Genomic DNA, 22,831 nt, shown 5'->3' on the forward strand with positions numbered 1-22,831 from the left:
GTGGGTTCTTGCTCTTCATTTATTTGCACTCTAGTCATGGCGCCTGGCTCCCGGCTCTGGAGAAGCATCTCCCTGCTGCAACTTTCTAGCATGGGTCTATGGGCCAAAGGGCTTCTGAGCCAGGCATCAGGATGTTCATTCTGGTTCCAGGAGAAACTGCTGGATTTTACTACCAGTCAACTCTAGCATGGAGACAATGCCTTTCTCCCAGCTTCCGGATGCAGGGTGAGAAGAACGAACTCATAAATGCAATTGCTTATGGATCCTCATTGGCCAGAGGCCATAAGAGGGCTGTTCCCTGGACTCCCTTGGTCCCTGGGAATCCCTCCAGCCCTGACCTGCTCCACCCCTGGCTCTCAGCCCTGTGGCTCTCTTGTGATGACTCCTGGAGTCTCCTCACCCTGACCAGCCTGGGAGGTTTTAAGTACAAGGACCTCACTTTCTCCTTCAAATCTCAGCTCAACCCAGAGGCGGACTCAGCATGAAGCTAATGCGGCTTGAGTATCGTCGTTCTCTCCTCAGGCCCAGGGAGGGGCCTCTGCAATGTGTTCAGGTTGTGTGTTCTTGGGAAATTTGCAAAGGTAAGGTACTTTAACCACAAGTAGTTAAGATTGCTAGTTCTTCCTACTCCAACTACTTGTGTCCCAGTTTTTCTTTATGTGAGGTGGTTGGAGGGGCCATGGGCATTTCTGGGATCTGGCTAAGGGGCGGTTGAATTGGGGATCAACTTAATTTGGGTTCATTGGGATATATTCATATGGTTCTCAGTCACCTCTGTATTTGGTAACTTATTGCTAGCCACCTGCATGTAGAGAATGGCCTCTAGGAATCTTCTTACCCACTGTCCAACTCACTTGGCATTATGACATCAAGGTGTCATATCTAGAGGTCATCTTGTGACATCTATGTGTTTTATGTGGCCTGGCCCTGGAAGTACATGGGCAATAGAAGGAAAACAGGTTTGCAATGACGGAACCAGAAGCTAGGCTGCAGAAAATCCTGCCAGTCTTCAGGGAGAAGAATGTATTCAGGGAGAACATGTGCACAACGGTTAGTAAAAAAAATATGCTATTTTTCTGAATTGTATGATGTATTTGCTTTGACTTTTCACATTCTAGGTACTCACTTTCTTACCTAATTTTGTGCTCTTTTTCTTAAAGAGGGCTCCCCAAAGTGTATAAGCCTCAGTTCCCACAAAACCCTGGCTCCACCATTTATGTTCTGTATGATTTTGGGCAAGTTGCTTATTCGTTCTGTCCTCTTCTATAAAATGTGAATGACAATTTGAACAGGTGAGGACTCGGAAAGCTTCATGACCTTATTCCATTTCTGAAACCATTACTAGAGGAAGTAACCCAGTCAAATGAAAATTAGACCAGAATATACAGATAGGGAAATATGTTATATGCAAGAAGTAACAGTGAGCAATGAATCCAGTAAAACTTAAATCTAAATAACTGGAAATAATGTGGTTGCTGCGAACTCTAATGCACTTTGTAAGAAAGGAATTTTGTAATATAAGAGACATGATGCAAGAACAAATTTAATAATAAGCTGTGTCTATAATTCCAGATTATTTCTGCAAAACCTGGGGAACAGGAGGGAAGGAGAAGGAATATACACACGTGAAAGGCCTCATCTTGTTGGAAGAAACCTTGAAATTCTTGGCATTGATAAATACAGGCTCAGATATTTATTAAACATTCAAGGTGTCAACCAGTAGAATCAAAATGGGAGTTCAAATTTCTGTACCTTCTTCCTCTTCTTTTGCGTGGGAGAGCCTCAAAGTCCTGCCACAGGGGCTGTTCGGAGGGCCAGAGCCACACGTGTCCCCACTGCCCCCCGCTTGCCCCTCAGCTTCTCCCCTGCCTCCAGCACAGGGCTGGTCACAGGGCTTGGGAAGCCGCTGCTGACAACTGTCTCCTGCCGCCCAAGCAGGTCTCAGTCAGGTCAGGTCAGGTGGCAACAGAATGGGCTGGAGTAGATGAGGAAACTCTCTCCCCTTCCCGGGGTTGGCGCGGGGGGGGGGGGGGGGGAAGGATGGGGGATAACCAGGCTGGAGAAGACCAGCCATAGAACAAGACAAGGCCCACTGAAGGACCAGGTGGTTCAGATCCAAGCATTCCACAGACCCACGCCTTACACACAGCGGACATTATAGGCCTTGGCCTTACAAAGAACAGGTCCTTACACCAACTCAGGCATCACAGAGAACCAGACGTTGCCCCCAAAACGTGGTTATCGCAGAACCAGACGTTATCTACAGAGCGCTAGGCGGCACGGATTCAGGCACCGGGAAGGAAATGGTGAAATTTGGATTGTCGTCAACAAGGGTCACAGCGATTTTGGTGGGCCCTGGCCAAATGTGTGAAGTTATGGTGGCGTTAAGTACCAGTGAATGTGTGCTGAGGGTGTTTGGTCTCTGAAGTCAGAAAATGCCCAAGTGTGGGGCCTGAATCTCCCTCCTCACTGGAGCCCCTAAGGCAGAGACCAGGCCTCGCCTAGACTGTGGCTCCCTGAGGGCAAGGACTGGACTTTCTGGAGTCTACAGAGAGATCCTCCCACCTCAGCTAAGTGCCCCAGGGGCCCTCACGCCAAGTTTGCTGAAGGCCCTGGCCCACCTGAATGTTCTGGGAGGCCAGCTTCCTCCCCAGTGGGCCCACCCCAGAGCTCAGGGCTCTGCCTCCAGGGGGCGCCAAATGGATATTTCTTGACAGGCTGTCCTGGCCCCACCTCCAGGCTGAGTGGGGCTGGGGAGACCTGAGTCCATCCTGACCACACAGACGGTCACAGCCAGAAGGGGCCTACAAGCCCCCAAGTCCACTTCCACCTGTCAGAGATGGTGGCTGAGGCCCAGAGAGGGTAGGGTGCTCCAGGTGAGTGCCAGAGCTGGGCTAGGACCAGGTATGTAAGGCAGCCTGGCCTACTATTGTCTACTTCTCTATTCTAGGGCCTGGGGGAAAGATACACAGTCCTTCCACCAGGAAAGCCTGGTTTCAGGTCAGCCCGTGTGGCTGGGGGAGCAAGGGGGAGGACCACCGTGCTTTAGACGTGGCCAACACACCAAACCCCTAGACAACTCTTTGGTTCAGATGAGTAACAGAGGCCCAGAGAGGGTCAGTGACTTGCCCGAAGTCACAGAGCAAGTTAGCAGAGAAGCCAGAATTGGAAAACAGGGTTCCTGACACCCAAGATTGGACAAAGGGTCCAGAGGAGGTACTCCTGCCCCTCTGGGGCCAGCTCACACTCTGGATTCCTCAGGCTTCTTTCCTGGCCCCGATGCCAACAGCTGCTGCTGTAGGCCAGATGGGGAGACGGTCACCTGGGTCCCCTCCTCTTTGTCTTGCTGCCTTAGGATGACCAAAATCAAGGCAAAGCAGGCCAGGGAGCCCGTCTTGAAGAAGAGCTGGAGGCCAACGAACCTGGAAAAGACCAAGGGACCCGTGAACTTGGGACCTCCCTGTCCAGGGCCTGGGGGTCGGCCATCATCACCCATTGTGTGGTCAGAGACACTGAAGCCTGGCGGTGGGGGGAAGAGGCCTCCAGCCCCAGGGCAGTGGACCCTATCACCATGGCCTTGGTTGGGGAGACAGGGAGGCCCCTGGAGTTGGCCCCTGTGGGGGTCCTTCCCTGACAGAGGGGGAGAGGCTCTGCAGAAGCCTGGGCATCCTCCCTGCCCTGTCCCTGGCCAGCTTGTAGCCTGGGCCAGGCCTGCCTCTCTCTGGCTGTCCCAAGGGCTCAGGGGGCCTGACAGGTGCAACTTTAGATCACCCCACCTGCCACAAGGATTCCCTCTCCCCCGTTTGCCTAACTCACCAAGGCTCTTGATTTTTTTTCCTCTAGGAAGGGCCCTGGTCATTCCTGGCCCTCCTCAGAGCTGGCAGGGACCAGCTCCCTGCTCCCAGCCCTGTTAGCAAGTCCCCTCCAACCCCCTATCCCATCCCAGCAGCCTCTCGGCCTTCAGGTTACTTTGGACTCCCCATTGCACAGATGGGAAGACTCAGTTCCAGAAAAGGCAGGTCTCCCAATGAGAGACAGAGCTGGGCTGGATCCCAGGCCTCCTGTGCCCTAGATAGGCCTTCTCCCAACCCCACTTCAACTCCTTGTCTCTCTCACAGCTGGGCTGCTCCCCTGATTCTCCCCACAACCACAATGACACGTTTCCTGCACAGACCATGGTTAGACCACTTGGGTTCAAGGCCCAGCTTTGCCAGTTATCAGCTGTGTGACGCTGGGCTGCTTTAACTCTTTCTTCATCCGTAAGGGTGGGGGACAGTAGCTAGCTTATAGGACTGGTGAGCTCAGTGCAGGACATAGCACCTGCTGCTTAGCAGCGGGGTATAAATGGGCCTCTCGTCCCTGCTGCTGTCCTACCTGGGACCCCGGAGTTATTTCCAGCAGCCTTCCCACAGGGCCCTGGCAGTCCCCACCCCAGGTCTCACCGGTTTCGGAGCAGGTCGTGGTCATAGTAGCGGCAGACGGCCCGACGCCCACAGCTCTGGGCCCAGTGCACGCAGGTCGTGTCGATGGCACTGCCATGGAGCACCGGGCTGGGCATCCAGGCTGCAGGAAGAGGTGGTCAGGGGACAACGGGGCCCGGCGTTTCTGCATTACCCGCCCCCCTGCTCCCTGGCAGACACAACCCCCCAGGGCCACTGGGGCCTCTTGTCCCGTAAGTCTCTGGCCCTCAAGCCCAGCCCTCACCCTGGTGTGGGATGCTGCCTCGTGGAGGGCTCTTCCGCTGTTTGCATACCCACCTCCAGGGTCCCAGGTCCCATCTGTTGCCTGGGGCTCAGGAACCCTAAGGTCAGGAACTGGGTCCCGCTCATCCCTGTGCCCCCAGGCCTGGCACACAGTGGGTGTCTGAACTAAGGGTCCCAGGAAGGTGCTTTACCCAAAACTCTCAGAAGCATGAACTGGATTCCCACGGCTAGAGTCTTGTCTTCTTTCTTCACTCCCCTAATAAGTAGAAACACGGTGACATGAGAATTGAGAGGGTCCCAGCCCCCCAGTGGTTCTCACCATCCCCTTCTCTCCCACCACCCAGGGCCAGCCTCCCCCGGTCTGAGGGTCCTGGGCGTTGGGGCAGGGGTGGGCTCAGGCTCCCCACTCCATTTCCCTTCAACCTGTGGAGCCCAGCCCCCACATTCCAGGCACTCCCACTAGCTATCAGGACCCTGTGCTGGCCTCCCTGTGTTCCTGCTCACAGACACCCCCCACCCTCTCTCCCCACCCCTGGGCCCACCAAGTTCCTCCTCCTTCCTCCTACACTCGGCGAAACCTGAAACTCGGTAGCCAGACCTGCCTTCTAACTTCCCCAAATGCTGTGAGGCCCCAGCCTAGGATGCTGGGACCATCACTGGCTCCTCCTTTGGAATACCAGCAGCTAGTGTTTACAGAGTGCTTACTACGGACTCTGTCATTCTATACTGCAGCCCCTACCTCACCCCTCATGAGGTAGGTTATACCATTAGCCCATTTAACAGATAAGGAGACTGATGAATGTTCAGACAGGTTAAGTGACTCAGCTAAGATCCCAGAGCGGGTGGGCGTAGCGGGTGGGTGTCAAGAATCAGAATCTGCAGCCCACTGCCTGCATTAACTCCTCTTACATGGCCTGCCTGCCGGGACATCGGAGTCCTCTACCTTCTCTCTGGTGGCCAGCCTGTTTTATAGATCTACGTGTCTTCTTGTATTTGTGAGGGGTGCCATCCCCCTTTTAATTTTCCAAAAAACAGAGAATAAAAATAATCCCAGGGATGCCTAGGTGGCTCAGTCGGCTAAGCGTCTGCCTTCGGCTCAGGTCATGATCCCAGGGTCCCGGGATCCAGCTCTGACTCAGGCTGCCTGCTCAGTGGGGAGTCTGCTTCTCCCTCTCCCCACTCCTTCTCTCTCTCTCTCTCAAATAAGTAAGTAAATAAATAAAAATGTAAAAACAAAAAAAAAGTGGTTTAAAAAAATAATCCCAGCACAATGAAAACTTGGAATTATCCTGCTCTGAGGTCCCAATTCCAGCCCCCGACCTAGGCATGCTGACTTCGGCCTCAGGTAACAATTTGTCAGTCCCAGCAGGCACCCTCAGGACAATGCTCTGGGTCCACAGTGGACACATAAGTGCTCACTGACTTGGAGTCATGAACCACACTGATAGGGCTTGGTTTTCTGGATGTTACCTCCTGCCGGCCCACCCACTATGGGCAGGGTGGGGGTGGGCAGTCAGGTGACACTCCACTTTCTCCTCACTGTGACTGGGTGGCCTCTCCCTGGGGCAACCTTCTGAATTTCTCTGAGCCCCAGTTTTCTTATCTATAGATGGGGGGCACTTCACTTTAGTGGGTTGCCATGAGGATGAAGACAGGGCAGTGAGAACCTGGTCTGTTACGGGGGACCCAGGACACCCGAGTGGCCTCCTTCTTCAAACCCTGCCTTCAGGATCCCTTATCCTGCCTGGGGTTAAGGACTTCTTGGTATCTACCGGCTCCGGCCCACGCCTGCTTTCACCTTAAGATGAGTATGAAGGAAGGTGTGTGGGTGAGACTGGCCAGGGCCGCACCCAGGCTGACCAGGAGCATGAAGGGCAGCACCAGGTGGCTGCAGGCTGAGTCGCAGGAGCCCGCCGGCACAGGGCCGCCCCCCACTACGCAGCTGCAGTTGGTGTAGAAAACCTAGAGTGGGAAGGGGGTGGAGAAAAGCCTTCAGGAGCCTCCAAGGGCGAGCAGCTGGCCAAGCACCTGAGGCCCCTGAAGGCTTGTGAGGGACCCGAGGGCACCAACCAGCTGGGGACAGAGCTGGCTGGAGGCTGGGATTTCTGGCCTTGGACACACATGCTTTCCGCACACGTGGGCTGAGGCTGTGGGGACCCGGAAGCAGAGGACAGGGAGAGGGGCTGGGAGAGCATCACCCCCCACACCACACACACTCACACACACTCACATACACACCGCAGGATCATTCTCATACACACCACCGTCCCTCAACACACACCCACACACCCACACACACACAATCATACACAGACATGTACACACACACTCTCATTCTTTCACCTGGTGAGGTCAGAATGTTCCAAATTCCTGACTGAGCCAGGAATCAAAGTAACCAAGAGTGTTTTGGGGATCTCTCTCATGCTCTCTCTCTCTCTCAAATAAATAAAATCTTAAAAAAAAAAAAAAACAACTATAAGAAAAAAAAAAAGGGCGACTGAGTGGCTCAGTCAGTTAAGCATCTGCCTTCAACTCAGGTCATGATCCCTGGGGTCCTGGGATTCAGTTCCGCATCAGGCTCCCTGCTCAGCAGGGAGTCTGCTTCTCCCTCTGCCCCTCCCCCCTGCTTGTGCATGCTCTCTCTCTCTCTCTCTCTCTCTCTCACACACACACACACACACACACGAGCGCGCTCTCTCTCTCTCTCAAATAAATAAAATCTTTAAAAAAAAACAAAACTATTTAAGAGTGTTTTGGGGAAGGAACTCAAGTTTTCCAGCTCGGTTTCCCTCCCTTTCTACTTCACTGAGGTCTTGCAAGGCACTGGGTTGCAGAGGAGACTCTCCAGGAGACAGTCAAGCACAGGAGAGAGGGACGCAGGCAGCACCATAGGAACCCAGCTTCAGCAGGTGAGGGGCAAGGAAGGCTTCACCAGAGAGGGGTGCTGGATCTGGGTCTTGAGGAATGAATAGGAGCTTGCCAAGAGGAACACTGAGATGAGGAGAGGGAAGGTCAGATGTAAAATCCCACGAAAGTGGCATGAAAGAGTGCAGCAAATCTTTGCCTGGAGCGGAGGGCAGAGGGGAGGCGGGGAAGCGCTTGCGGGCTGCGCCGGGATGGCGTTGTGAAGAGTTTGGGACACAGAAGAGGAACCTGGACTGCTGTTCCCAGAAACACAGTGGACCGGGACCCTGCCAATCATCCTGCTGACAACACAATGCTGGATAAAGTATTGAAAACACTGTCCTGAGGGCACCCATGTGCCGGCAGAAACGGAAAACTGCTCAGAGAGGCTGGAACCCAGCGAGGTGAGCAGGGTCCTGAAGCAAGCTTTGGCTGCAGCATGTTTGCAGAACCTTCACCAGGAGTATAGCTTTCTGAGGTCTGGGAGCTCCAGGGCCGGAGGACAAAGCCTAGCCCTCCCTCCTGCCAGAGTGAAGTCCAATAGGAGACCCCCCCAAAAAACTGGGACCCCTCCAGAGGCTGAAGTATGTGAAAAGCTGACCCCTTTTCAAACTGCAAGGGATGGCCCCCAGGCTGGCTCAGGGGCGTGCTTGATTGCAGCCCGCATTCCCACCCCCACGTGGCCTGGAAAACTTCCAGCCTAGGATTCTTTCAGCAGTGGTCTCCACCGCCCATGCCTCACAGAAGCTAAGAAAGCCAGGAAGCCTAGGCTTTTCTTCCCCACAGAACAAAGTTTCTGACCAGTGTGTCCCAGGGAGCTGCGGCCTCTGCTGGGAGACAGGTGTGCAGGGCTGGGTGCCATCAGCCCTTAGGGTGGTCTGCTCGGCCTGGGGCAGCCTCACACACTTCCCACTGTGAAAAGGGTTGGGAATCCCTGAGGAGGACTGTGGGAGCCTTGGGAGGAATTTAAGCTCCGGAGGGATGACAGCTGACGGCACCAAAGCCGCTGGGGTTCCTGCAAGAGGACAGGCCAGGCAGGGGAGGCCGGCCAAGAGGCCCACTGTGGAGAGAGCGGTGGGAGGGGGAGGAGGATGGAGAACAGGGTTTGATTTGAGAGATACTTAGGATGTAGAATAGGGCAAGGTGAGAGAGCGCGAGATCGGGGATTCCGGCCGGGGTAACTGGGCGCTCTTTCCATTGCCCGCAGGGTGCCCGTGCATGGTCAGGCTGCCACAGGCGTGCGACCTGCTGAGCACACGCCATCTGGACCTTTGCCCCCAGGCTGAGCAACCCACTGGGGTGGAGGTACAATGGAGGGACAGCTAAGGGGAGAAATATGCCAGGCAAGGTGGCTAGAAGAGAAAGACCCGCCCTCATGCCTTTTCTGAATGGCCGAAGATGGCTGGGACGGGGACACAAAGCTGGAGGCCTTCCTCTTGGGGTTTTCCCAGCTCTCATTCACATTCATCTAACTCTGGCAGCAAGTTCTTCTTACGGATGACTCCGATCTCTCCAGCTGCCTCTGATTCTCACTCCCCCGGGGGATTCAGCCTCACCCCGAGCCTCAGATCCCCCCAACCGCCCACCTCTCCCCATCTTTCCCCTGGCCATCTACTCCTTCATCCACGGTTACTGAGTGCAGCGGTGCTGGCCGCTGAGCGACCCAGCCCTAGGCCCGCGAGCTCACTCACAGTCAACCTCAGGAGGCAGGCTGGCTGCGAGACTATTCCAGGCCGGAGCTACAGTTCCTGTGTGCTGACCAGGACCCAGGTGCGCCCTCCAAATACCATCCCCAGACACAACCTCTGAGGATGCTCTGGGGAGCGTGCTGGGCTGGGAGGCCAGAACCCTGGGTTATAACCCCAGCTCTGGCATTAAGACTTTGGGCAATGCCTGGTCCTTTCCTGAACCTCCCTTTCCCATCTGTATAATGGACACTAATAGGAGTGTGTACTACTGAGTGCTTAAAATTTCCCAGCCCCTGTGCCAAGTACTTTTCATGGGCATTGTCATGTGGCTCTTTACTCACTATTTAATGAAGTCACCTGAGGAAAGCATTTAGCACAGTGGCTGGTATACAGTAAGTACTCAATACGATCATCTCTGTCTTATAGACCAGGAAATGGAGGCACAGATGAAATAATTTGCCTGAGGTAACAGAGCCAGGTAGAGGTAGAACAGGGATTCGAACCGGGTGGCCTGGCCTCGGTGCTCAGGGGCCCCTATCCACTAAAGCTTACTGTTCCCTGGGGGATCTTGCCCCAGCTGGCAGGGCCTGGGGTCCCCCTGGAAGGTCTCAGAGATATGAAACCAGGCAAAGACAGTGAGCGCTAAGGAGGCACAGAGGCTGGGATTTCGATGACTGCAAATGCAAACCGTTTGCAGAGCCCAGCTGGTGCCTGCTGGCTTGCAGCCCCGTCAGCCAGGTGCTGTCCTCTGCACCAGCCCGTGGGGCCCAGGTCTCTACCTGGAGGAGCCTTGGGCTTGGATACCGCTGCCCTGCAGGATGCAAAGGCAGGAGTTCCACATGACCAAGAGGGGGAGCTCTGGAGAAGGGACGCGCTGTGGCCAGCCTGATGCTGCACCCCCTGCGCCACCCCCAACAGGCTCTTCTACAGCCTGGGGGCCTGAGGAAGGCAGATATTCTTCTCATTTGTCATTTGGGGGACTGAGGAGAAAGGGGAGGAAGAGTGGCTAGTCTTGGAGACCTGCTTAAGGTTCACACAAAATGCATTGCGGCTGCTTATTCTCCCTCCTTCCCTGCTCGGAGTTCGAGGGTAGGGCCCCTTGGCTCTGGGTCCTCGGCCCCTGGCACAGGGCCTGGCACAGAGGAGGAGCTCTGTGAAGGTTTGCTGACTGGCTGAATGATTGACTGGGCTCTCTGGGCCAGCCTCCCCACCGTTTCCCTGTCTCCTAGCCTGCACTCTGCTCGCCCTCCTCCATACATGGCCCCTGCTTGGAAAGCCCTTTCCTGGTTTGCTACTCATCCTTGATGACCCAGCACAAATGCCATGTCCCAGGAAGCCTTCTAGTACCCTCCCAGGCTGGATGCACCTTCTTCCATCTTTGTCCGTACTTGTGGGGACCATTTCTCCTGCCTATCACCAGCCCTGGAGTTCCTTGTTTCCTTTTGCCTCTCCCTTGCACAGACAGCTGGAGCCAGATCAGGCTCACCCCTGTGCTCTGGGGCCTGGCACATGGCTGGGCCCCGACTGGCAATGAAAGTTTACTGCAAGAATCATGTTCTACATTGGCCAACAGAAGGAGACAGACCAACCAACAGGTAGAGAGAAGAGCCACAGAATGAGAATGCGCAAAGATGGAGAGCGTGATGGATGCACAAAGACGGAGTGGGGGGCGGGGCAGAGCCCAGGGGAGGCAGAGGGAACAATCAGAGGCCTGGCCCACCTGACTTTTGTCCAGAGCTTCCTGGACCAGCCAGCCTGTGCAGCCTGCCTGGCAGGGTGTGAGGTATTCAACATGGGTTCTGGGGTCACAGACAGGGTTAAAGTCGTCCAATGGGCAGGAGCAAGGCTCTGTGCAGGCTGGAAACAGGTCCGGTCCAGGCAGGTTGCTGGTGGGAGAGAAGGTGGCAGGGTTAGCCTGGCTTTCCGGCTCTCACACAATGAACTGGGGCCACCTCAGCCCTGAAGCCCAAGGGGCCTTTTTCTTGATGGACTGGATTGCTTCCTTTTCTTAGAAAATTCGAGTGCTGTCTGTTGGACCAGGCAGGACACCTGACTAGCTGTGGGATCACCCACCTGTCCCTGCCTCTCTCAGGACCTCAGTGTCTCTGTCAGCTCTGCTGGGAACCCCCTCCCATGGCCACCCTGCAGTCTCACGGCCTCTCAGCTCCCTGTCACTACTCTGTTCACTGTGGCCACTGCATGACTTAGTCCCACCAACTCCCTCTGGAGGGCCTGCCCCCAAGTCCCAGGAGCACCCCTACTCTAGTCAGGTGGGAGATCAGAAGAAAGGCTGAGTCCGAGGGGTTAGGTCACCCTCGGTGGGGTGGGGAGGTGGCCCCTGGGACTCAGAGGAGGACCTGACTTCATGGCTCAGAGGGAGAAAACCTGCCAGGGAGCCTACGGCCAGGCTACAAATGAGGAGGGGGCCCCAGTGGGCAGCTGAGGGTCCTGTGGGCTTAGGCTGGGTATGGGCAGAGGCCCAGGCAGTGGGGCAGGTCTGGCCAGCTTAGTGAGATCTCAGTTCCCTGGAGAAGAGGTTCAACTCAACAGGGGGCTGGGGAGGTGGGTAGGACAACTGGGTACCAGAGTTGGGAAGGGGGCCTCGGGGCAGAGGTAAATGCACTCCTTCCCTCAGGAGGGGGTTTCCCTCTGACAGTGGGTGGGGAGAGATCATCTCTTCTTCCTTCCCTGCCAAGCAGGAAAGGGAACGGGCTGGTACTGCCTGAGCTGAGGTGGCACCAGGGGATTCTGCCCAGGGTCAGGCGCCCGTCAGGTTGCCCTGCCAGCAGCAGGAAGGCTGAGTGGATGAGAGGGGGGACTCTTCCGCAGCCCCTTGCTCCTGTGGGGAGAGCCCTGGCTCTGCCCCTCCCAGCTGGACAGCCCAGCTGGGCGACTTCACCTCTCTGAGCCTCACTATCCTCATCTGTGAAATGGGCATAATGGTACAACCCATCTCAGAGATGCTGTGAAGGTTCAATGAGACAGAATATGGGAAGAGCTGAGCTGGACGCTGGGTGCGTGGGAGGCCTCAGTTCTCGGCAGCTGTCGGTATCACTAGTTGGGCTGAAATATGAGAAAGCCTCCTGAATTTGCTCAGTTGGTCCCAAAAAGCTTCTTCAATGAATTAGAGCCCAAAGCTCAGTGAGTAAATTGCAAGAACAAAGATGAGAACACAGTGAGATGAGATGTCAGAGTCAAGGCGAGAGGCAGAAGAAAAGGGAAATAGGCACGTGTGCTAGGCTGACCTTTCTCCATTTACTTTTTGGAAGAAAAAAAAAAGGGGGGGTGCCTGGGAGGCTCAGTCGGTTAAGCAGCCAACTCTTGAGTTCGGCTCAGGACATGATCTCCGGGTCCTGGGATCGAGCCCCATGTCAGGCTCTGTGCTCAGCGAGGAATCTGCCAGAGATGCTCTCTCTCCTTCCTCTGCCCCTCCCCACCTCATGCGTTCTCCCTCTCTCTCTCCCCCCTCCCAAAATAAATAAATAAATCTTTTTTAAAAATAAAAAAATAAAGGCCCTGCCTCGCTCCTCAGACCGGGGACTGCAGAGGGTCTGGCTAAAGCTCCACCCGCTGTGCCTAGAACAAGGGCTCTGCAGAGGGGAGGCAGGAGAGTCGCCTTACTGTCTGGGAGAAGGAGGGACAAGGAAGGAGGGGAAGGGAAAGGATGATGAGGGAGAGGTTGTGATGTGGGGCCTGGGCCAGAGAGAAGAGCTGAGCCTCTGTCAGGATGGGATAGCTGGCATGTGGGTGGAGGGAGGAGATGCCCAGGGAGAGGTGGGAACGGAGACAATCGGGGAATTCTAGCTGGGTCTTGGGCCAGCCTAAGCCTGGAGCAGTTCCCAGGGAAAGTGAAGTCATTCTGGAGAACAGGCAGCGAAGTAACTTCTAGCACCCTCTCGAAGACTGCCCCCAGCGGGAGAGAGCATATGCCTGAGGGTGGGAGGACAGAGAAAAGAGAAGGGAGATAGGCATCGGAGGCTTTCCTCTTGGTGCTGCCTCAGATGTGGGAAAAGAACCTTGAGTTTTAGGGTCATGGAACAACAGCATTTTAGCTGCCAGGCTCTAAGAGCCGCAAGTCTTCAAGGCCTCTGGGGGCCAACTCCTTCCTACAGCTTAAGTCCCTTCTGCAGCGTCCATGACAGATGCCTTCCAGCCCTGCTTGCCCCCTCTCTCTACACCCTCGCCCCTGGGGGATGGAGAGTGTGCGGGCTTCCTAGGCAGGCCTTTCCCCTGCCTGGGAGCGAAGCCTTCCTCACGCTGAGCTGGGTCCTGCTCTCTGACGTGGCCTCTGCCTTACCTCGGCCACTCTGGAGATGCCGTCCACACAAGTGGCTTTGCCCTGCCTTGGCTTCCACCTCTCCCCAGGCCTGAGCTGTCCCGTCTGTGAAGTTCCATCCTTGCCCCTCTTAGTGACGCCTGACACCTTGACTGGAGACTCAGAGAGAGAAGTCCCACTGCTCTGAAGCCCGGTGGGGAGGGGAGGAGAAGGTGCTGATGGAGAGTGAGCTTTGAGGTAGACGGGCACCCCATTCCCCTGGCCTTGTCCGGGCCCCCTCCCTGACACCACCCCCCCTTGCTTCTTACACACTCACCCAGGCTGGCGGATGATGCCTGCAATCTGGTGGGTAGAGCAGCCCATGAAGAAGAGGGGCAGGCTGAGAAGTAGGCCGAACAGCGCCCCCAGCAGGCAAAGGGCGCCACAACGCACAGGGCCCAGGTGGAAGCGCTTGACCAGGATGCCCCCGACCACGATGCCCACGATGGCCGACGGGATGCTGAGGCAGCCTATGAGCAGGTTGGCGTAGGACGCTGTGACGGAAAACTGGCGCTCCAGGAACTTGGGCAGGAAGGTGGCCATGCCTGCCACCGTGGACGACATGCACACCTGGGACAGGACCACCAGCAGGAAGATGGGGTGGCGCAGGGTCCGCAGCAGCACCCTGGGGAACACTGTTGGGGTGAGCGGGGAGAAGGTCAGAGTGGGCAGGCCAGCCGTGCTTTCGTTTCTGTCCTGTCTTGCCCTGTTCAGCTGAAACTGGCCCGTTCCTTCCATGCCGTCTCATTTAATTCTACTGCACCCAATTCCATTCCGTTACGTTTTGACTCCTTTCCATTGAATTCTATTCCGCTTTTGAAACTCAGTTTCGTTCCATTCCATTGAATTAGATTGCACGCTATTCAATTGTGCCTCTTTCCATTCGATTCTATCTAAACTTCGATTTCATGAAGTTCTATTCCATACCTCCTATTCCATTCATCTCATCTCATCCCACCTCGTTCCATTTCTTCTGTTCTACTTACTCATCTCATTTTTCCCCACTCAGTCTTTTTCATCCTGTCCTGCTTTAGCTCTTTCCAAACCAACCCTGGCCTGTGTCTTCTCTCCTGTGTCCCCCGCACGGGAGAGCAGCCCCTCCCCTGATCTTCCATCCCGAGTTTCTATGCTCCGCAGCACTTCCCTCACATACCACATGTTTCACTCAGCCACTTTACTGCACCCCACCAGAATATAAGCTTCATTTACAGCAGGGATTTCTGTCTGCCATGCTCACTGCTAAATCTCCAGAGCGTGGGGGCACAGCAGGCACTCAGGAAATATTTATGGAATAAATGAGGGAACGAATGAATGGCCAATATGGGATCAAATGTCGCAGTGTTGGGGCAGAAGTAAGACCTCCAGAGAAGGTAAAAACTGAGCAGGCTTGGTGCTGGGTAGCTTCTTGAGGTAGGACAGAGGTAGGGCCTGAAGAATGGATCTGAAGGAAAAGGAATTCCTAGTAGGGACGCAGCAAGAACAAAAGCACATAGAGAGACATAGAAGCGACGGGTCTGGCTTTGATGACCTCCCCCATCCCCCATTATCTCCTAAACTGGTGCCTTGTGTACAGCTTTCCTCATGCAGGTCCGCCAACCTGAAGGGCACGTGACGGGGGGAAGTCTCGAGGAAGAGCCTCAGGGGCAGCCAGGGTGATGGCCAAGGCCAAGAATGCTTTCTCTTCGGACACGTGCAATTCTCTCTCCACTAACATCAAAAGAGAAAGGCATGTGTTTCTGCCCACGGGAGGTGAGCTGGAAGTTAACATGAGGTGTGGGGGAGAGAGGAGGAAAGGCCCTTCTGAGAAGACACGTCAGAGGAGCAAATCACCTGGCAGTCGGGACTGGTGGGGAAAGATGGCCCTGGGGCCCCTCTGGGCCAAGTGGGAGGTCCCTTCTGTTCCTGCAGTAGCAAGACCAGAGTGTCTGTTGCTGGAGATCTCTGTGTGCCCTCAGAGCTTGGCCAGAGCCCAGTCAGCTAGTTCTCTAGCCCCCTGGGCCGGGCCAGGAACCATTTCCTTAGAAGCCAGAAAATAAAGACCAACAGTCCTCGCAGGGTGGGTAGGAGCTGGGCTGTGGAATTTCCCTTCCTTCATGTCTCAGGCCTGCCTCCCGTCCTGAGTCCCCTGCCCTACACACAGCGCACTGAGCCAGCGTCTGGAGCAAGAAGGTTGACACGTGGCCTGCACCCCAGGTAGCTGCTCCAGCATCCCTCCCTCCTGGAGCTGCCCTGGCCAGGATCCGCCCAGGCCATAGCGGTGCCCTCACTGGACAGGTGGGGCCCAAGTTCATCTAGAGCGGCCGGGGCAAGGCCAGAACTTGCCAGGGGTTTCCTGACTCCTAGTGTAAAGGCCATTCCGCCTATGGGACCCCACCCCACCCACATTCCCAGGCCTCTCTGGCTGCCCGAAGGCTCTAGCTCGTTACTTGCTTCTATCACCTTCTCCTGTGCTAATCATCCCAAGTGCACTTTGTACCCACCCTCTATCTCTTCAGCATTTGCAGCCTGTCCTTAGAACAGATGGAAAATTCCTGGAGGGCAGGGCTTTGCCTTTCACTTAGATAGGGATATCTGCTGGGAACTCCAGGGTCACCTCCGTTAGATAGCTGCTTCCCTTAGCTTAGTGCCTCCTCCATCAGGTAGGCTCCTCTCCACTCAAGAGATTCAGGAGCCGCCCACAGCTCAGAGCTATGTCCTCCCTCCACCGTAGGGATAGTCTTTCTTCCCTTGGTCAGGGGCCTCCCTTAACTCAAGGATAATGTCTCCCCCATCAGACAGGGGCCTTCTCTAACTCTGGGACTGTCTTCTCTCAAGAATTTCGGCCTCCTCCAGCTGAAGGGCCATGGTTCCTCTTCCCTTTGGCTCCCCCATGGCCCCATGTGGTCAAGGCCGAGCCTCAGGTCACCACTGATCCCTCTGGAACTCAGCAGAAAGCCCAGAAGCCAGGCTTGCTGACCAACTAGAGGGCCTATGGCTAGCCCTGCCTTGGTTTCCTCTAGGCTCACGGAGAAGCTGAAACCACCAGAGACAATCTGCCCAGGACACCTACTCCAGGATCCAATTTCAGTGATTAGCCCCAGCTTCCCTATGGGTGGAAGCCAAAGCAGTGATTAATAAACTCTCCCAAGGAGCCACCTGCTGGGGCCTTCCAGCAGCTGGGGGGTGATCTGAGGTTAGGGAGTCTAAGCCTCTCCTGCCTCTAGGCCCAGCCCCATGCAGTCCAGCCCTCCCCTTACCCCAGAGAGGCTGGAGAACGGGCCGCTGGATTACTGGTATCCCAACATCAGGTCTTAGGACACACTTCAAGAACTGGGCCTAATTAACTTCCTGTTTCAAGAGTCCTCAGTGGGGCAGGGGTGGGTGCCAAAGCAAACCCCTTGGTCATCACCCTCCTAAACCACAGGCAGCTCAACTTACTATCCCGGGATATGGTCAGAATAATAGCAGTAGGCCAGGGGTGATAATTGAAAAAATAATTATACCTTATATAAGTTTTTTTTTTTAATAATATACAAAAGGCTTTCCATTCATCACCCCATTTGATTCTCCTAATAGTCTTTGAGGGAAGCAGAGCCAAGAATTATCGGCCCTGAGGGTTTGGAGAGCTGAGAGGAAGGAGGGCCAGGCTGGCCGGGGGAAGGAGAGGAAGAGCACTTGAACTTGATCTAGAGGGACCAGGAAGATTTTGATAGCAATAAAAACTGACATTCCAGGCAGAGGGGATCATATAAGTCAAGACTTACAGGAGGGCGCCTGGGTGGCTCAGTTGGTTGAGCGACTGCCTTCAGCTCAGGTCATGATCCTGGAGTCCCTGGATCGAGTCCCGCATCGGGCTCCCTGCTCAGCGGGGAGCCTGCTTCTCCCTCTGACCCTCTCCCCTCTCATGTGCTCTCTCTCTCTCTCATTCTCTCTGTCTCAAATAAATAAAATCTTTAAAAAAAAAAAAGACTTACAGGAGTGTATGGTGCTCATGAGGGGTCTGTAGGTGTGAGAGATAAATAAAGAAGGGCAGGAAGGGGCTGGATCCTGTACCATGCCCCTCTGGTCCCACTTCTCTATATCCTGGCCTGAGCTCCCTTACCTTTGATGAACTGGATCACTGTCAGGTCTGGTGCAATCTGGGTGAGGCTATCCTGCTTCTCCTGGGACTCCCCCGGGCTCTGCTCAGAGGGAGAATCTTCACCCTGGGAAGACACACAACCAAGGGCAGTCAGCTGGATGCCAGACATTCTGCCCCAAGATGCCTGTGGGCTGGGGAAACCCTCTGGGAGAGAAGAGGGTATGGGGCAGTCACCTCATCAAAGCAATAGGGGTCATCAGTGTTCCACTTGTTTTGGCCCCAAATGGGCCTGGATGGATTGATGCTGATGCGTGCTGGGTGGGGGTAAGACCTCTCTGGTGCCTGAACATCCTAGAAGGACCTTTGCTTCACCTTGGTGGGGGATCCCTGAGAAAGGCTCAGGTTGAGTGTCTTGCTAATCTAGCAGGATGGGCATTCAGAGCAAAAGGGAAGTTGATTGTCTGAGAAAATCACTCTTACATACGCACGTAGGACTGAGTCAAACTTTGTGCGGGGTCTCTCCCCTGCTGGGCTCCCAGCTCTGCAAGCGCAGGTATCATGCTTATCTTGTTCTCTGTTGAAACCCTGGTGCCTAGCACAGGGCCTGGGGTGGAAGAGTGGGTATCTGGTAACTATGTATGAACAGAAAGAATGAAGAAATGGCAATGGGTGTGGCCAGCCAGGCTCTAGGAAGAAAAAATGGAATCAACAGGAGAGGCTATTGTGGTGATGCAAGCGATCTCCTACACCGATTCTGGTTAGGAATGGGGCAGGGGGTCCACACCGAGTACCCCAGGGGCCTAGCCACCCGCCCGCCAGGCCACCGGTATGCGGGCGGGTGGCTCCATAGGCATCCTGCTGTTCTAGCCTCACGGGCACCTGCGAAGGAAAACGCTCCACACAGGCGCAGAGCAGCTTCGAGGTTAGGTAACTTGCCCAACATCACACAGAACTATGATCTGAGCTTATGCCTGCCTGTGCCTAAAGCTCATGCTTTATCCACTAAGTCCTGTGAGTCGGAGGCCCTGGTGCAAGACGGGAAGAATTGGGAGGCACCTTTCCGGAGCACCGTGAAGGGGCCTGAAAGCCCAGTCTAAGTCCCTGGGTGAGGCACTGTGGGTCTGTTACTCATTTACACCTTAGAGCCGTGCTGCCTGACACACGAGCTACCGGCCACGTGTGGCCGCTGAGCACTGGAAATACGGCCAGTCCACACTGAGATGGGCCGTGAGTAACAAACACAGGCTGCATTTCAAAGACTTAGTATGAAAAAAAAAAGGAAAGTATCTCAGTATTTTTTAAATTTATGATATGCTAAAATGAGAATATTTTAGGGCGCCTGGGTGGCTCAGTTGGCTAAGCGACTGCCTTCGGCTCAGGTCATGATCCTGGAGTCCCTGGATCGAGTCCCGCATCGGGCTCCCTGCGCGGCGGGGAGTCTGCTTCTCCCTCCGACCCTCCCCCACTCATGTACTCTCTCTCTCATTCTCGCTCTCTCAAAATAAATAAATAAATCTTTTAAAAAAAAAATGAGAATATTTTAGATATAGTGCGTTAACTTCAAGATATTAAAATTAGTGCCTTTTACTTTTGAATGTGCTACCAGTTAATATTTAGAATATACATACGTGGCTCACATAATATTTCTTTTGGATACGCTGCCTCCAAGACAATCGGAGAATCTCCTCGCATCTTTCTCCGTCCTAACCAAGCCGCGGAGAGTGGTGCGGGAAGGGCCCAGGACCGGGGGAAGAGTGCTAGGACCAGGATACCGCCCCAGGACAGGAGGGAGGAGATAAATTGAGATAAACTAAGAACCTCCCAACGTTCTATCAAGGACCACAGGACTGGCGGCTCAGCTCAGCGGTCTTTGGATGAGCAGAATCTGTGAGTTCCTTGCCTGGGATTCCTTGTCCTCATGTAAGCAGTGAGGATGACCCCAGTGTCTGCACGTCCAACCCCCTGTGGTCTACCCCAAACTTTCACATCCACCGTGTCATCTGATTCCCGTAGAAGTCTGGGGAAGGGATCATTACTGCACCTATTTTGCAAGAGGAAACTGAGGCCCCAGAAGAGGACGTGTCACCCAGGGAGCAATGGGCAGAGCAGGTTCTCGAAGGCAGGTCCTCCAGGACCACCGTCTCACCCCTGTCTCATGCTGTGAAAAAGAGCACGGGGTTTGGAGATAGGAAGGAAGGGGCAGAACTTCAGGGGCTTGTGGGGGGGCGGTCAGGGAAGGCTTCCAGGAGAAGTGAGGTCTGGGATTGGGGTGGACAGAAAGGGAGAGGTTATTCAAAGCAAGGGCATAGGACAGCAGGAGTGTGGGGGTGGGGAGGGCCTTTCTGTGTGGGGGGGTTGCGGGGGGGTTGACAGGGAAGCCATAGGGGCTGGGGCAGAAGCTGGGCAGTTTGGAGGGCCATGCTAAGGGACTTGGGCTTTATCAGGTGGGTACTGGGAGCCTCTGTCCTGGGCTCTTCACAAGTTTCTGCCTCTCTCCGCACATCTGTTTTGAGGACTCCCGACCAAGAGCCGGCTCCGGAAACCAGAAGCATCGTGGCTCCGCTCAGAGCAGGGCTTGGAGTCAGACGCATCTGGCTGTGGTTTGCCCGGGTCAGCAGGCCTGAGCTGAGGGAGCTGGTTAGAACTTCCCCTCCTTGGGGCCATGTGCTGATGGCTGCAAGCCTGTGGGACCCAGTGTGCCGTGTGTGGTCTGGCACGTGCAAGGGCCCTCTGCCTGCCAGGCCTCCAGAGCTCCAGGAGCTGTCCTCGGGGGAAGCCGGGTGCCTAGAAAGCTCTGTGCGGGGCCGTGACCCCAGCCCCACGGAGCCTTGCTGACCCTGGTGGGTGGTAGGGCACTGTCTCTGCCAGCCCTCAGCTGCCATGGCACGTGGCCACGACAAGCGGCCACAGGGATGGGGTGATCTGCTAGCCTTCCCACCGCCGTGGGAGGGAGATCGTGTTTCTAGCAGAGCGCCCGGAGATCGGAGCTCCGCCGAGGACTGCCACACGCTTCCTCCGGCTTTCTCATACTGAGATCCGTGCAACTAGCCATGCTTCTTGTGTCCCCGTGGCCACCGGCAAGCCCAGAACCAAATAAGGGGTTCGGTTACATCAACTGAATTCATCTTTGTGGTCCATGCTCCTAAGTTTCCCCTTCTCTTGCTGATACCCCTTTTCGCGGCTGTTTCTATTTTCTTGCTTCTTGGTCCTGAGTGAGTGATTCGGCTCAGGTCCCGCGATGGCCTTCCCGGGGCTGAATCCCAGCTCCACCCTTCACTAGCCCTGTGGGCAAGTTATTTAATCTCTCTGGAACTTGACCCCTCAGGTGTAAATGGGAGTTATAGCTGCACCTATTTTATAGACAGATTACAAAGATTAAATGAGATAATACATACAAAGGGTTTAAAACAATGCATGGTCCAGAGTAAGCGATAGATGTCAGCCTAATTTCCCACTCCTACTAGTACCGTACGTGAGTTTGGCGTGAGCTGTAAGAATATTAGAAAAAAAGGTAATTTTTCCATTATTTTTCCTCTTAAGAGCTGGCTTGATCAGAGAAAGATATTAAGAATAAACACTCCGGGTCGTCAGGCACTGAACAACCCACTTCCCACTTTGCCTCGTTTCATTCTTACAAAAATCCCAAGGTGTGGATGTTAGGATTATACCCATTTTATAGATTTCAGAGTTCCAAGTGCAGAGGCGCGTCTGGCTCCTGCTGCTAGCCCCCCGAGGCCAGTGTGGATGTCTCAGGCATCGAGGAGCCTCCCGGGCCAGATCAGCTACCGATCAGCTCTCTTAGTGAGCCTCAGTCTCTGCCGAACAGAGCATTGGACTAGATCAGTGTTTTTAAAACTGGGTTTTCAGCAGCAAAACCTTTCTCCAACCAAAGCCTCACTCAAAAGACTGACATAAAAACACATAAAACTAGAATCTGATTGGTGTGTGTGTGTGTGTGTGCAGGGAGGTGGAAGGCCCTTAGTCCTATTGGGGGACACCTCTCTTCAATCTCCCTATGGTGGCACCTTGGGGTTCTGTTGGTACAGTTTGAAATCACTGAAGGGCCTTCCAGTCCCAGTGTTTGAGGAAGCTCTGATCTACACCACCCGTGAGTAGGGGTGAGGCTCACCTTAGCCCTGTGGGGCCAAGACCTGGCTTGGTACAGACTGGTACAGGGGGAGGTGGTGCTGGCCAACCTCTGGGCACAACCTTGACCCTCTCTGGGCCTGAATCCCTCCATCTGTAGGTAGAGTGGGGGTTGAACTGGATGATCACACAAGACCTTCTACCTTGGAGCGTCGAGGAGGGGTGAGGGTGGCGTCAGAAGGCCTGGGTTTCGAGGGATGGAGAGGGACATATGAGGGCTCCTGGGCTGGCTGGGAGGGGTCCGGAGGCAGACCCGAGCCACCTTGGACCTCCCAGGGGCTGCAGAAGGAGCACGAAGTCCAAGAAGAACAGAAGCCCCCCAGCTGGCCCTAAGTTCTGGGCTTTAAGGGCCACTGCCACTGCCCACTCCTGTCCCCATCCTTGGCCATTCTCCCAAAGAAGCACATCAGCTTAATGATTGGGAGAAAACAGATTTCATAGACTCCTAGACTTGTAGGTCAAAATTATAGCCATGTAGAAACGTGAATTTGGGGAGTCAAAGATCATTCGAGGCATAGAGTCATAGAATAATAGAACACAAGTACTTTAGAAACACAGAACTTTAAAACTGTATAATATTAAAATCCCAGACTCTGGAAGATGGCCTAGAATAACAGACATGGAGACTCCTGGGAAATAGGAACCCAGAGAAGATGGCCAGTGGTACTCAGAGAACCCACAGACAGAGGCCAGTGGTACTCAGAGGCCGGGCAGGGACAGGGGCTCTTGGTGGACAAGGACTTTCTCAGCCCCTGGCCCAGCCTCAAGGGCAGGCACTCGGAGGGACCTGAGGGTATGGACGGCAAAGGAGGGTTGCTGACTGAATGGGGTCCTATGACCAGAAGGACAGATAGGGCCAGATGACCTGCTAGGGAGCCCCTAAGAGGCCATCTGTACTCCACAGGTCCTACAGAACCATGTTCTAGGAGTCCTGGGGCTTGACAGGACCCTGGAGAGACAGGCTGATTATAGAGAGGGAGGCTACAGGGAGACTGAGGCTCACAGAGAGCTAACA

At 54.8% G+C, this 22,831-nt stretch overlaps 1 protein-coding gene across 4 annotated transcripts in view; it reads right to left on the reverse strand.

Annotated features, from left to right (window-relative positions):
• Positions 1-1,525: 1,525 nt before the first annotated feature.
• SLCO2B1 (solute carrier organic anion transporter family member 2B1) overlaps positions 1,526-22,831 on the reverse strand; it is a 46,358-nt gene continuing 25,052 nt past the window's right edge. For all 4 annotated transcript variants that reach the window (XM_045894445.3, XM_054512130.2, XM_045894448.3 and 1 more), the window contains 7 exons: positions 17,692-17,794; positions 13,888-14,245; positions 11,016-11,181; positions 6,502-6,665; positions 4,895-4,959; positions 4,443-4,563; positions 1,526-3,422 (listed from right to left, as the gene is read on the reverse strand). In XM_045894445.3, coding sequence (XP_045750401.1) covers positions 3,242-3,422; positions 4,443-4,563; positions 4,895-4,959; positions 6,502-6,665; positions 11,016-11,181; positions 13,888-14,245; positions 17,692-17,794 — 1,158 coding nt within the window. In that variant the 3' untranslated portion in view covers positions 1,526-3,241. The remainder of the gene's footprint in view (positions 3,423-4,442; positions 4,564-4,894; positions 4,960-6,501; positions 6,666-11,015; positions 11,182-13,887; positions 14,246-17,691; positions 17,795-22,831) is intronic.

This window comes from Mirounga angustirostris, unplaced genomic scaffold (genome assembly GCF_029215605.1).
Source record: "Mirounga angustirostris isolate CCGP_5_RB_7025 unplaced genomic scaffold, mMirAng1.0.hap1 SCAF_13, whole genome shotgun sequence".
Lineage (NCBI taxonomy): Eukaryota > Metazoa > Chordata > Mammalia > Carnivora > Phocidae > Mirounga > Mirounga angustirostris.